At 26.3% G+C, this 16,182-nt stretch overlaps 1 protein-coding gene and 1 long non-coding RNA gene across 4 annotated transcripts in view; both read right to left on the bottom strand.

The window, feature by feature from the left end:
- LOC136080735 (uncharacterized) overlaps window positions 1-4,946 on the bottom strand; it is an 8,627-nt gene extending 3,681 nt beyond the window's left edge. The window contains exons 1-2 of one of the 2 annotated variants that reach the window (XR_010638621.1): window positions 2,855-4,946; window positions 851-969 (exon numbers count right to left, since the gene is read on the bottom strand). This is a non-coding gene — a long non-coding RNA (uncharacterized LOC136080735). Of the gene's footprint in view, window positions 1-850; window positions 1,226-2,854 lie in introns of those variants that run through there. The other variant, XR_010638620.1, reaches the window with a different exon arrangement.
- Window positions 4,947-6,845: 1,899 nt separating this feature from the next.
- LOC136080736 (uncharacterized) lies at window positions 6,846-10,433 on the bottom strand. Of its 2 annotated transcripts, XM_065797762.1 has the most exons (7): window positions 10,369-10,433; window positions 9,567-9,819; window positions 9,134-9,227; window positions 7,600-7,886; window positions 7,345-7,475; window positions 7,143-7,190; window positions 6,846-6,949 (listed from the first exon to the last, which is right to left on the bottom strand). In XM_065797762.1, exons 1-5 carry the CDS (start codon window positions 10,370-10,372, stop codon window positions 7,400-7,402), a joined length of 714 nt encoding a protein of 237 aa, XP_065653834.1. In that variant the 5' UTR covers window positions 10,373-10,433; the 3' UTR covers window positions 6,846-6,949; window positions 7,143-7,190; window positions 7,345-7,399. The 2 variants fall into 2 exon arrangements, with proteins under 2 accessions (XP_065653834.1, XP_065653833.1); XM_065797761.1 differs by lacking the exon at window positions 10,369-10,433 and having other exon boundaries at window positions 9,567-10,150.
- Window positions 10,434-16,182: the final 5,749 nt, after the last annotated feature.

Below are 16,182 nucleotides of genomic sequence, written 5' to 3' on the forward strand. Positions count from 1 at the left end.
GCTTTTGATGACAAAAATCTGAACCAGTGCTTAAAATTGATGAAATATGTGGGAGTATTATCTTGCACACCACTCTCCTTTCTGAACACAACGCTTATATCAGTTATAACCATTGTGCCCCTAATACACTTAACAAATGGTCTATCTAGTGCATCACATATGATAACAGCAAGATTGATTTCATACTCAATATTTTAATAGATAAAACCATCTTTTGGAGGAATTTTGAACTCTACCAAAAAATTATGTAGATAATCAAAAATTTATAAAAAAAAATATATTGCAAATTTTATTTAAATTTTTTTACATGTATGTTTAAATTTTGCCACTATTTTAGATTTTCATTGAATAATTTCCTACATGTTTTTTTAATATAAAATAGTTATGGAGTGTTATTCTCTTTTACTATCAGCTATCAAGCTGATTGAACTGACTTGATCAGCTTTAGCTTTAATTTGAAACTAATGAGTTTAAAGCTGAAGCTGAAATATCAGCTGCAACCCCTAACTTACAGACAACATAGTTAATGTGATATATATACTTTATCATAATACATGTGTTTTTTTATACTTGAATACTAATTTTTTTATTTTTATTTGTTTTTTTTTTTCAATAAGTGTTTTTTCATAATATTTCATACTTAAGAAAATATTGACTTTGCGGAATATTCTTTAGATAAGAATAATATTTTCTTACATTACTCTAATTGTGGTAATTAACAAAGGTAATATTTACTCCAATCATTTTATTTGTCCCAGAAAGTTAATGCAATTCTATTATACATAAGTCACTCACTAATTCTAATAAATAAAATTTATTAACAATTATTATTATAATTATATTTACTAACCTGTCATTACTAATATTTATCAAAAACACATTCTGATTGTTGAAGTCGCTTTTACTCATATCAGTATGCAAATATTGTTAACAGTCAGAGTGCAACAAGCAGAAATATTCTTAAACATGCTGCAAAATAGAAGATATATATAAGATACATATCATATAAGACCTATGACCTGGAACTTAATGCTTTTATTCCAACATTTTAAAATTAAGTTATGGAAAACAAAAACAGTGTTCAACTTACTATAACTCAGTTATAATAAATAAGCATATGGTCATGATCTATATAATAATTTTTTTAGTTATCGTTATTTATGTTAAAGTTATCAAGTTAAAGTTTTATATTTAAAGTTTGAATGCAAAAGTTCATATTAATAATAATTTTATCAGTATTGTAAACATAAGTTAAGTATTATAAGTATTTACAAGTAAATACTTATAATACTTAACTTAAATTTTAATAATTATTAAGATAAGATTAAATTTTAAGAATTATAAGTTATTATTATTAATAATAACTTATACTTAAAATTTACTTAATAAGTAAATTTTAAGTATAAGTTATTATTAATAATAATAACTTATATAAAAATTAATATATAATTATATATATTATTTTATATATCATAATTATTTTATATATATTACATATAATATATTAATGATATTGTTTATAATAATATATAATTATATATAAATAACATAACTTATACATAATATTATGCATATTATGATATTAGGTACCTGGACTGATTTTTTTAGATTGAGCATATCCTAGAATGCTATATATCATTAGAAAGCCCTTCAGTACAGTATTTTAATGGCGAAAAAATTATTAAAAAAGAACAATTTAAAAAAAAGTTATGTATAATTTTTTTTTTTCCACTGAAATTGTTATAACTTTGTCAAATCTTATCCAAATGCCAAAACCTTGGTATCAAAAGATAGATGTAAGAGTAGGTTACAAGTTCACATAACTCTATAGATAAAAGGGGCGTTTAGAGGGCCAGAGGGGGTACCGGAAAGTCATCGTAACTTTAAAAAAATACAAGTTTTTCAAACGAAAGAGTGTTTTTCTGATAAAGTATGTTATCTTTATACATAAAAAGTTAATCTGATTTGCTTCCATTCCGTTTCCAAATATTAGTGGTCTATTTTAGATTAAATGGTGGATGTCTTTGTTACGTTTAAACACCCTCGTAGTGAAATGTTACATTTTTATAAATATTTTAACCTAAAAAACATTGATTATATTTTGTGTTAAAAAGTTTAAATTACATTTTCTTATTTTACATCATATACAAGTGGTGTATAAATTGACATTAGAGGTGGGACATGTGCCCAACGACCCCCCCTCCCCTCCCAGTCTTATCCAACTTAAAAAAAAAATTTATAAGATATTTGAAAAAAGGTTTTAAATTGAGTTTATTGAAAATGAGAAATATGTATTCGAAATTATTTTACTAGAGGAGGGGCGTGTGCCACGCCCAATGTCCCACCCCCACCCCTTTTTATTCAAACTTGAAAAAAATGCCAATAAAAATTAAAAAAAAATTTCTTAATTGTGTTTATTTGAAAAGGGAGAAATAACAAATCTTACCACATTAAAAGATGCAAGTTGGAGTACCCACCCTAAAATGCCTCTAAAAAGTATATATAAAGACTTTTTAGAGGCACTTTAGGGTGGATACTCCATATATCAAAGTTTCAATTCGATTTGCTTAAACAAAGAAATAATATATAATAATTTATTAGAAATTAATAACATTATAAATAATGTAAAAAAATAAACTATTATTTCAATATCAATAATGCAAATATAATTTTTAGGAACTGTAAACATAAGGTAAACTAATTTAAAATCAAATAACTATTAACAAAGTCAACAGTTTAAACAAACTAAAACAAGAATAGTAAATAAGTATGCAAAATACTCTTCACATTTATTGACATTTGAAATATTCTATATTCTAAAATCATTAACATATACAAACTGATACAAACTTACCAGTGATAGACTGTGTAGATTCGACTAAAAGTAACAAAAAAAGTTGTGCAAAAAATAATTTGAAACTATTAACAGTAAGTTACATATGTAACAATCGTCAAAGCTGTTCTGCTTAAGGTGCAACAACTATACTAATAAAATGAAAATAAGCAATGAAAATATAACTATTAAAATATAAAGATAATATATTTATAAGCAACAAGATAACATTAGGAATAGTAAACAATAAAAACAGATAAAGATAGTATACAATAAGTAAAAAACTTTAACTTAAGTTTTTTAAGTGTTTCTATATAAGAAAGATATTATAAATGTTTACTAACATTAACTTATTGTATACTATTTTCTCTTTGTGATTATGTTAATGTTTTTTTAATGAATAAACCCAAAATTTATGTAATTTATACTAATGAAATCTCAAAAAATCTACAAAAAGCCAGGTAGGATCTAAAAAAGAAATAAATATTAGACATGCTTGTATAATGATTTAAACAATAACATAAAGATAAAGAAGTATATAATCCAAAAATAATAAAAGACAATAATGATATCTTTTGTTATATTTTAAAAACACGAAGAAGTTTTTTGTTAAGATTAAACTAATGAAGTATGAAATATTTTTATTTATATGTGATATCTTAATAAAACTGTCAACTGGTACTAACAATTAACAATCAATTCAATAGTTTAATAGGCTATTAAAAACCACATATAAATAAGTATATTACATACTTCATTAATTTAATCTTAACAAAAAACTTCTTCGTGTTTTTAAAATATAACAAAAGATATCAAACAAATATAACAAACTATTTTAATAATAAAAAAAGCGGACTCTACATTTCTTCGACCACAAATCCAAGTGACAACATCAACCAAATTTTCATGCAAAATTCTCAGCAAAATACTCCATAAAAAAGTATGGTAGCGATACACAATATTTATATAAAAATCAAGCCAAACCTTTCTTTTTTTCAAAAGTCGTCAAGGTTTATATATGTTTCTAAAAAGAACCACATCAAAAAACCGTTTGTCTAAGGCTACCTGAAAAAAGTGGTATACTTGGTATAACACTAATTAAACTAATTGCTTATAGTTATTTTTCATTGAAATTTGGCATGTGCATAGAAAATGCATGAAGCAAACTATTTTAATAATAAAAAAGGCGGACTCTACATTTCTTTGACCACAAATTCATGAGAGAACATCAACCTAATATTCAGGAGCAAAATATCCCATTAAAAAGTTAGTAACCATGCATAAAAGTATTTAAAAAATCAAGATTAGCTTTTCTTCTTTCCAAAAAGTATCTATGTGTATATATTTTTCTAAAAAGAAACTCCACAAAACTACGTCTGTCTCACGCACAATTTTTAATCAAAGTCAAAAAATATCAATGATTAAAAAATGAGGTAGATGCATAACAATATAGCCATTTTTTGCATTTATATGTTAACACCTAATAATTATATCTCAGGGTGGGTAAAGCTCGTTAACATCAGTCATTTTGCTTGCATAAAATATAGAAAAATCAATGGAAAAGAGTGGATCTGTAAAAACGATTTAAAAGCTTTAAATTCCCTAAATATAACCTATTCATCACAACATTCGCCTATTTGTTCTTTTTAAATGTTTCTGTCTAAACTAAAGTTTTGATTAAAGCAGTTATTACCATCACTAGCAGAAACAAAACTTTATATTTTGATCATTTTAAAAATGCAAACAGTGTCTCAATGGAATAGTTACTTCATGTTTAATAGTTACTGGAACATATGTTAAACATATATGTTAATCTTTGTAAATTTGTTTTTAAAAATTATATAAAAATTCTTTTATAATGGTAATAAATGAAATTTTAAAACCACGTCTTTTCAATGGAGTTTCACAGTGAAAAAACACATCGAAAAAAAATTTTCTTTTCAATTACAATGTAAAGTATAATGTATACAAAAAATATAATGCGTAAAATTAACGCACAATACGAGTTTCACGCACAATACGAATTATAAATGGCATTCATCGAGTAAGTTTTGTTATGATTTTTCTAATTATCAGTTTAAACCTTTTGGGAACCTTATAGGAAACCCGTCAAATACCCAGATCCTTCGGCCCTGATAAAAACCAGATAAAACCCAATCAAGCAAATTTGCTTTATTTTATAACTATATGTTGCCCGTCCGGAAACCAAAACACTTACCAGTTAAAATCCCATTCCCGCCCAGACAAAAACCATACGGTGCCCGTCTGTCAATGTTGGCTGGGGATACAATCATCCAAGTTTTTTTTATGCGTATATGCGAACTATTTCTACGAGGATCAATCAATCCTAGTATTGAAGTTTTATATAATTATATACGTTTTAAATAAACATTTATTAACTCAACTATATTACTCTTTTACACACAGTCATATTAATTATGATAATATTGTGTGGGGAAGTACCCATAAGAATAAACTTAAGCCTCTTTATTGTCAACAGAAACATATTGCACGTCTTATAAATTTTTATAAATCGTCTTACTCAAAGCCTCTCTTATTTAGCATGAATACTCTTAATATATATCAATTTAATGTTTTTAATGTTCTTTGTTTTATGTTTAAATGTAAAACCAACTTATCTCCAGCTTCCCTCCTTGATTTATATTCTTAAGCTCAGATATTTTTCTCTCATTCACAGTTTATTTTTTGGTAAATGAGCAAACCTTGGTCCTATATACTTTACTATAGCATTAAAAACTTCAAAAATGACTGCTGAAGTAGTAAAAACTGCAATTCCAAACGTGTTTGCTGTCATGTTCAATGTACCACTGTCTTTTAAATAGCGTTATAGGAACTTTTTTATCTTTTATTTATGTGATTGCTCTTTTATTTGGTGAGTAAGAATCTAAAGATAAGGTTTAAGAAGGGAGAACACTACTTGGTGAGTAAGAATCTCGAGATAAGGTTTAAGAGACAAGTTCAAAATAGGAAGTTTTATATAATCAAAAGTTTTTTTTTCAATATTCTTTAGGTGAAATGTTTAATATGAGATTTGGCCACAACAAATCTGTGCGCCCAAAATAGAACCAGCAGCTTCGTTTTTTCCTATTTTTTTTTTAGCTAATTTCAATCTTCTTAATATACGACCTCTAGAACTCAATAAATCAAGAATTATTTACTGATTAAAATCCCTTTTCATTTTAATAGCCTTTTAAAATTGTAATAGATGATATTGAATATTAATAGCTTGCATATTGATCATTATTATTTGTAAAGGTAATAATGTGTTTATGTAATGGTAAGGAATCCATTTTTCAGCTTTTAATTTTATTAAATGGGCACGTGGTATAAACAAATATTTCATCCCGGTTTAACGGGCTAGAAAAAATTTATATAAACCCAATAACAATATTCATCTCACCGAGGTGAGACAGCCCAGCTGAAAGAGCCAGCCCGATTCGTTTAAACAGCCCAATTCAAAAACACGAACAACAAGTAGAAGAAAAAGAAGCTGTGTACAAATAATCTCTGCGTAGTAATAGTCTATGCGGTAGTGGTGAACTGGTAGCGCTTGCCTCAAAAGGGAAAGGTGCCGAGTTTGATCTTCACCCCGTTCCCGGTAGTACCACGCTCAACTTATTTCTCCATGCAGCGGCCTTATTTAAAAGGTTCGTGTTTCGGAGTTATAGAATTGAAAGAGAGGGTTGTAACCACTACTAAAGTAGCTTCCGTGCCTGTAGTGGCCTTTTCGGCCTTGGAGAGATCAATTAACATGAAAAAAACAAACTGTAATTTATGCTTTTATGATGCAATATACCATTATTATACCATTGAAATAAAATACGCTTGAGATGTAATGCAAACACAAAGAGGTTCGATACATAGGTAAAACAAACACCTTACAGTCATAACTTTTATTTTTTACGTGATTTTAACAAATGTTTTTTGAGTAAAAAAACAAATAACATAGCTTATATACAATAAACCTAAAGTAGAATAAAAAAAGACAAAATACAAAATATGATATATTTAACTCAATACATAAGTTACAATGAAATATATTAGAAATAAGTAAATGGCTCTAGTGGGGTTAATGTTGAGACGTCGAAGCCCAAACTAAAAAAAAAAAAACTTTAATTAGAAACAAAATTACACAAGATTTAATTTTTCTAAATGCAAAAGCAGTGAAAAAAAAAAAAAAAAAATGTGCTTGTTCATTAATAAAAATAATATAAAAAAAATAATAAAAAAAATTATAATATAATATGAAAAACTAGAAAAAATATATAGTATAAATATATATGTTTACCGTCGTCCATTAGCCATAATTAAAGCATCACTAATTAATCTGTACTCCCTATAAACAAAATGAAAAGCATAAAATACACAGAAAAATCATTTTTTTAATAATATTAATTTAATAAAAAGTGTGATCATAAAACTACTTCTTTTAGAATCATGTGAAAGTCGTAAATTTTAAAAATAAAAAATTTAAGGGTTATAAAACTTGCTTTGTATTTTCTTTACAATAATTGATTGCCATTTTAAAATTGACGTCAAAAAGCGTTACATCTGCTTTATTTTTAAGCAAAACTTCAACCAAATCCTGTTTTTTGTCAGCACAGCGAGCATCAGAGGTGTTCTGAAAATTTATATTTTAAATCATTTTAAATTGTTATGACGTAGATGGTTTTCATAAGAAATCAAACACAACTAGAGGTACAAATCCGATAAAAATATTTTATTATAGTTTCTAAAGATATTACCTTTCATGTAAATCTGTACTATTTATATCTTCGTTTTCGAGCAGCATTTTTGCTACTTTGATCACGGTGACATCTTCTCTTGCATAACATAACTTATGCAAATAATTTAAAGTCTCTGCTTTCTGTGAATTTTTTTTTAAACGATCATACATACTTTTTATTACCTCTATTTCTTGATCGCCGTACTTCTGCATAATATAACCGAATGCAGCCCGAATTATATTGTTTTTGATGTAGGTGTTCTTCATCAAAACTTTTACGCATTGTAATGCTTGAATTTCAATAGCCTAAAATATTTACAAATTTAATTAAACAAATTCTAAAAATTTATTAAATAACATGGAAAAAATTAAAATCAACAAAAAGTAGTGGAGGACTGACCGGTGTGCCCTTGAATTAGTTTTGAAAATATATTTACATTTGGGAAAAAAGATTTAGGCTTTTGACTTCGTTGTCTACATTTTTATTTAAAATCCCGTTTAAATTGAAATGTGTCTCAGTCGGAAACTAGACTTGATCCAATGACTTAGTCAGTAACTCTGGAAAAATATCCATGGGGCACTTAACATTTAATATAAATTCCTATTTGGTAACTAGTTTCCTACTGTAATTTCAAGTTTTGCATACATAATACCAGTGGGCACGGAGCTTAAAAAAGATGTTTTTTAAAAGTCTTTTGTACGTTTTGGACGTCTTTTGAACAATCAAAAGACGCCTTTTTTAGGTCCCGTGCCCACTGGGATGTGCTATTAAAAGGTATGTGTCATTTTAATCAATGGCTTTTAATCATTAGTTTTAATTTACAATACTGACGATCAGAAAGTATGATGGCGATGACCTATCAGACAGACACTGATTGTGCTTCGCTGATTTTTTGCTTATCTACTGCTAATTCCATGGGTTATAGGATATAATACATAAGCTGTTGTCATGCTATTTTAAATTATGATAGTACTCGGTGAAGTTGCTTAAGATGACACGTTTTTAGAGGCTCAAGATAAGATGCGGCTTTTTATTAAGAAAACTGCGTTTTTTTAAAGTTATTCACCACGGAGCTTTATTTTGGTATTTCAAAAGCGAAAGTTTTTTCAAAAAATAATATTGCAAACTTTTTTAGAGATAGGAAAGGTATATTGTTTTTTTTATGGTTGAGATTACTTTTTACTTTAGTTACTTAAGCCCTTAAAAATACAATTTTATTTTATTTTTATTTTTTTTATTATTTTTTTGTTATTTTGAGCTTTTTTGAGTTCCATTAAAAAAGCTCATCTTCAGAAACTGGTTTCCTAAGATGAGATGATTGGGTGTGTTGAAAATAACGCAGTTTTTGGTATAAACATTTTTTTTTAAATGAACTATTCATCTATATTCTTTAAGAGAAAAGATTAAATTACGATAATCTGCTAAAATAAATATAAATATTATAATATTTCGGCTGCAAAAAAACAATACACTGTTAACATGCTCAAGATACGCAACCATCCCCTATATGTGATGCATCATTTGAAAATTGCTGTAAAGCATAATATTATACCTTGAATAACAACGTTTTTCCATAACTATGAAAATTATCGATGTTGGTTTTTTCAAATATTGTACAGCCCGATGATGCACCAAATTGTAATAAACTATAAATAAAGCATTATATATTAAATTTTTTTTAACAAATATCTTAACAAATTTTGATTTCTGAATTAAACTTTTTTATTAAACTGATAAAATTAGGCATCAATCGGAAATAAACTTTTGAAACAATAATAACATCATAAATTATTATTATGGTCTAAAATATCTATTACAATCGTATAAAATAATTTTATTTCTTATGCAGTTTAAAACTCCTAATTTAATTTATATTTTTAAATGTATTTAAAATATTATAAACCTTTGACTTTTTTTTGAATGACCGTCTTTCAGAGAAAGTATTTAATTTTTATGTATAATTTGATAAATAAGACATAAAATACCTGAATAACCTCGGGAAAGTATATTCCTTGAGCGATTTATTGAAATTACTCCCCATAACTATTTTTACTTGAGTTTTTTTTAAAAACTGATGTTTTCCCTCATTCAGGACATCTTGGTCATCATCTTTTTGATTTGTTTTTAAATGATCTTTCGTTGAAATATTTTCACTGATGAGTCTGCAAGAAACCAATTTAATATTTTCGTACGAGTATTTTTCTTCGCTCAGAAGTGTTGGAATTTCCTTAAAAGATTCTAAATCATAATATTTCTTTTTTAACCGAATGAATTTTGATAAAAAAGACTTTTCTTTGACTAAAGAGTACGTTCCTTTTGAAGAATGCAAAAGTTTTATTATTTTCATGTCAAACATTTAAATAGTTTTCCGAAAACTAAAACTTTAAAAGCTTTAATTTTTTCAAAACTTAAACAATTTGACGTCACTTAAAAAATAGTACAATGTACAGGGACATCAGTTTTCTTATATAATGGTGTAACTTTCAACAACAACAACAACAACAACAACAACAACAAAAGTATGAAATTAAAATAAAAACCGACTACTTTGCAAACATTTTACCAAAACCAAAACCAAAATTTTGGCTAAAAAAATTAGTTTCATTAGAAAATGTTATATAAAAATGCAATTTTACATTTGTTGTTTATTGTGATTTTTTTTTATGACTTCTTTCCAACTTATGTACTAATAATAAATTGATAAATATAATTAAATCATACGAAATATAAAATTATTATTTTTCATAGAAAAATATATAAAAAGAACTAAAATCCACGAAATATTACCCATCTTCACTTTCGATTTAAACTAATTAAACTCAATTTGTTTTCTTTAAACGAAAGGTTATCAGTGCAAGATTCGAAATATTATGCGCACTGCAATGGTTTGATTATTTTGGAGTTTTGATATTTTAAAGAAGCAGATAAATATGCGCTATTTACTGATTAAAAAGTTAAGTAATTTGTGAACGATGGGTCTATAACAGTGGCGGATCCAGGATGGAGAATATGGGGTATGCGTAACCAACCAGGCCCGTACCTCACCCTGAAAACTCGATAAGGCCTTGAACAAAATGAATTAATCTTCGTTCTTTATCTAATAATCTTATAAGATAACGATTCGCTTTGCAAAGACATTGGAGAAAGTGTTTGTTTTTTTTTCTTCATAAAAAGTTTTATGAAGAAAAAAAAATCAAAAACATTTTAATAATAAAAGTTTTAAAAAATTTAGTGCTAAAACAATTATAAAGGCTTTAAATAAACAAAAAACAAAACAAGAAAAAAACAAAGACAAAAAAAAAAAAATTAAATAAAAACAAAGTTAAAAGAAAAAAAACTTCGAATATGGGAAATAAAAAAAAAGTACTAAAATTTTTTATTTAACCATTAAATTCCATTTATTTAACCATAAAAAATGAAAATTTACAATAATATTTTATAAACTCACATAAATAAGATTAGGTGTCACTCATACAGATAAAAACTAGTCAATGGAGTGACACCATAAAAAAAAAAAAAAATACCAGAAAAAACTATAAATATAACATAGAAAGAATTTAAAATAAAATAAAGAGGAAAAAAAAGAAATAAAAGCACTAATAAATAAAGATAATATTATTAATTGCAATAATAACATAATAAAAATAACAATAATAATGATTATAATAATAATAATAATATAAATAAAAAAACATTACAAATAGTAATTATAAGATGATAACTTTACTAAAATTATAATTAATGATAGAAACTCTGGTAAAAATAATTATAGTAAAGTTTATAACTATGACAGAAATTATTAAAATGAACATAACATTTAGCAAAAATTAGAGCAATAACCATAAAGCTATTACTACAATGGAATCACTATCATTATAAATAAGATAATAAGATACCTAAAACAAAGGTAAGTTAATGATAATAGTAATATTAGTAGTAGATTTAAAAAAATTATTTCATAGTACCAATTTTTTATGGAAAGAAAAGAAAAAAAAAACAATTTTAAATACATTGTTTATATATCGTGTATTTATGTACAAATAAACGATATATAAATAATGTTAAATGTATTTATTTTTTTGCATTTTTCTCTGTCGATTTAGTTGTTGTTGCTTTTGTTTATCTTGCTATTTACTTTTGTGTATTTAATGTATGTTACGAATAATATACGGTTTTTGTGTATTTAATGTATGTTACGTAAATATATGTTACGTATAATATAGGGTTACGTATAATATAGGGTTACGTATAATATATGTTACGTATAATATAGGGTTACGTATAATAAAGGGTTACGTATAATATAGGGTTTCGTATAATATAGGGTTACGTATAATATAGGGTTACGTATAATATAGGGTTACGTATAATATATGTTATTTATAATATATGTTACGTATAATATATGTTACGTATAACATATGTTACGTATAATATAGGGTTACGTATAATATATGTTACGTATAATATAGGATTACGTATAATATAGGGCTACGTATAATATAGGGTTGCGTATAATATAGGGTTGCGTATAATATAGGGTTACGTATAATATAGGGTTACATATAATGTAGGGTTATGTATAATATATGTTACATATAATATATGTTACGTATAATATATGTTACGTATAATATATGTTACGTATAATATAGGGTTACGTATAATATAGAGTTACTCAGGACCTGAGTAAAGGCAACTTTGTATGATAAAATTCGTCAACTACTGGGAGATTTATTAAGATTTATAAAGAATTTTATTAATTTTGATTTATTTGTTTATTAGTTTATGATTTATTTATTTACAAGTTTGTTACTTTTTGTTACAATATTTTTCATTTCATTCGGTATCTAAATTTAGTTTACAAAATTAAAAGCAAAGTATAATTTATCGAATTAAGGTGGATCCATGGTAAAAAAAAATGCAAAAAAATGATTTTTTTTTAAATTAAAGTTTTTATAAGAAAAGCTACCTATCTTTCAGAATAAAGTGATTTTTAATCATTGTTTACATTAAAGTCTGTTTAAAACAATAAAGTTGTCAACTTTTGTTAACAATTGTCCATAGCATAGCAACCACAACTGGTTGTCAGTTTCTACTTTTTATGTCATATAAGTTTTTTATGTCTTTATGTTTTTCTACTGTTTTGCTTGTAGATTGCTCAATGAACATCTTTACCTTATTATTAATTTCTTTTGCATTTTTCTTCATTGTTTATTTTTTCGAATGTTGTAATCTAAGAACAACGATATCTTAAAATCCGCTCATAGTTTCAGGAGTTGTTTATAATACTTTAAAGTAGTTCCTGAAGCAGGATCTTCAACCAAAATATTTTTTTTTATCGAAAAATCTGTATTTCTCTGTCAACTTTTGGTCAAATTTTTGGATTATTCACTTATATAGCTGCCATTATGAAACAAAATAAAATTATGAAATAATCCTGCTTCAGGCACTTTATCAATGTGTTGTCTCTAATTTATAAAATTTGTAGCTTGATAGCACGAGCATTTTTGTAGCAGCAGTTGTTTTACATAACTCACTTTTCGTGTATTTTTTGCAGATTTAGCAGTTTAAAATTGTTTTTTTTTAAAAAAAAAGGTTTTTTTTTACAGTTATATTTATTGTTCATATTTTATTTTTTAAAAAAACAGTATTAAAAATATTTTGGTTTTTTTACCATGGATCCACCTTAATTCAAAAGCAAATTTTTGCACTTGCTAAGACTTATTTTTGTAAAAACGGTATAAACTTTTACATAAAGTTGCGTAACTTTACACGCAAAGATTACGCTGCAAAGATGTAATATTTAAGTTTTTTAATATCTTTAAACGTTAAATATAGAAATAAAAAGTCAATCACGGAAAATAAAAAAAACTGAATTGTTTTTTGAACTTTTCTAGAAAAAAAATAATGAAGAATGACTGGTTAAATAAAATTATAGAATTTTAGACCCCCTCTACTTTACAACACATAGCCAACGATTTGGGTTTAGAAGTGGAGGGGCACAAAAGTGTGGCGGTGGGGGCAAGTGCACCCTGGCCCCCCTCCCGGTGTTGTCAGCCCTGCAACAGTTGCTATCTTCCGAAGTGCTCTTGCATGCTGTAATGTCGAAAAGTTTTAATTTGTTTAAAAATTTTAATTGTTTAAAGTGCGGTCGTGGCGCAGTGGTTAGAACGCTTGCTTTATAAGCAGGAGTTCCAGGTTCGAAACGAGCTCTGGACATATTTTCGCGTCACGGTAAGGAAGGAGGCGTGAACTTCCTGGTTAAATGCAGTGCTACCGTTAGGACTTCTTGGGGCACCTAAATATAATTTAAAAAAAAAAAAAAAAAAAAAAAAAAAAAAAAAAAAAGCGTTGAGGTTTTGCTTTGTACTTTAAAAGTCAGTTACCTATATTGATCGTGGTAAGCTTTGATTAGTTTCCGGCGTATGTGATAACACTAGAACAGACAACTTTACCCAAATTTTTTCAATGTTTGATAAAACATTTTGTCTATTATTTCTGATAGGGTTGGTATCATTTTAATTGGTGTCAATATTACAAATTTCATGAAACTTTAAAGTTTAAAGAACATATAAATTTACCATTATGGATTAGTAACCTTTTAAAACCGGATCTATCAAATGAAGAATTATTATTAAAATGTGTACATGGGCAGACCCAAAATAAAAATTAAAAACTCAATGCATTGGTTTGACCTCGTTGCCCTAAAAACGTATTTGTTTGTAAACAAACCTTCGAATCAGCAATTTTACACTATAATGAGGGTACTGAAGATGATAAAATGTTTTACTTTTATTCGGACTATAGATAAAAAAAAGAAAAAAAAATGCTGATAAACACAGTCAAAATAAAACACCATTTTATGTATCAGGAGGGTTTTAATGTATATATATTTCTAAATATATTACAACTTTTTTTTGCAATAAAACATTAAACTCTGATTTTTTGCAAGATTTTGTAAATTTAAAATAAAATATCTCAGGTTAGAAAAGTTTAATTTACTTGAAACTTTCATAGTATTTTTAGTATACATATAAATTCATTTAAACTAAAATCTTATAATAAATAAATGCATTTATTGCAAAACTGTTTTTTATTCTCAATTTCGTATTTTTTTAGTACATCAGTAATAAATTATGCATATTTTTTATTCTATTAAGATTTCATATGTCATTTTAGTTCAAATGAATTATCTATTGTAAAATAGCAAACCTACAAAAATTTATTGTGATTCGTTTTCTCATTTTTCGGCTTCTTTTTAAAATAAGAATGGGTCGATTTCTAATATAAATTCAAAATTTTTAAAATTTTTTAGGAAATAATTATAGATTTTAAAAGAATTAGATTTTTTCTAGCCCTGCCACCTTTACCAAAGATTTTTTGACCCTCTCTCTCTCACACCCCTCCCCCTTATTTTTAAGACAATGATTTTTTTTTTTTTGGAATTTGATAATTTTAAAGCATAACATGCAAATTGTGTAGCATGGAAATTGAATGATAAGTTTCTAATGTATCATTAACATAAGTGAATCACGTTGTTAATAGTTGGGGGAAAATAAGAAAAATTCAGAATATTACGTGGTTTATATTACTATAGTGAGATGAGAATATAACAAATTAGTGAGATGAGGATATAATAGATAAGTGAGATGAGAAATTAATAGATAAGTGAGATGAGGATATAATAGATAAGTGAGATGAGAATATAAAAGATAAGTGTTTCTGACGGCGACAAAGAAATTTTAACGATTGAAATTCTAAACAATCGATCAAAAAATATTTTACTGAGCTGTTGCTATAGGCCTCCGAACGGTGTGGCCGAGAACATGAGCATGTATTTTAAAGAAAACCTTTTCAAAAAAGGCATCCTTGAAAAAAAAAAGAATTTTATTGTTGGAGATTTTAATATGAATTGCTTCCATTACTCTACGGGCATTAAAGTTAAAAATTTTTATGATTCTATTTTCGAAATGGGAGTCATTTCTTTAATAAATTGCCCTACCGGAGTAACTCCAAAACCAGATACTCTAAATGATAACATTCTAACAGCTGATATTTTTAACAGTGACTTAAATAAAAGCATCTTAAAAACAGACATATCTGACCATTTACCTAACTTTTTTACCATTAACTTCAACTCTAAAATTATGACTAATGAGAAAAACGCCTATGAGAAAATATACAAAGATTACAAAAACCTTTTTGAAAAAGTTCGAAAAAACTTAAAAAAACATTACCATTCTAAAACTCTCAATAAAGCAAAAAATAATTGTAAACGCTCCTGGGAAATAATAAAAGAAATTATCGTTCAATCAAAGCCATGCTTAGGTTCCCTGCCACACATGATCAAAGTGGATAATAGTAATATACATAATTCTCAAATAATAGCTCACGAATTTAATAAATTCTTTGTTGAAATTGGCCCTAAACTATCTATATTAACTCCGAACACTGAAGCCTCATTTAAAGATTTCCTAGTACCGATAGATAATTGCATTCACTAGGATGAGTTGTCTAAAGAGTTACTATTTGATGAGTTCGAAAAAGCCTTCAAAACACTAAAAAAAAAAAAATTAAGCAGTTGGACCGGATGAAATC

Source organism: Hydra vulgaris, chromosome 05 (genome assembly GCF_038396675.1).
Source record: "Hydra vulgaris chromosome 05, alternate assembly HydraT2T_AEP".
In the NCBI taxonomy this organism is placed as follows: Eukaryota; Metazoa; Cnidaria; class Hydrozoa; order Anthoathecata; family Hydridae; genus Hydra; species Hydra vulgaris.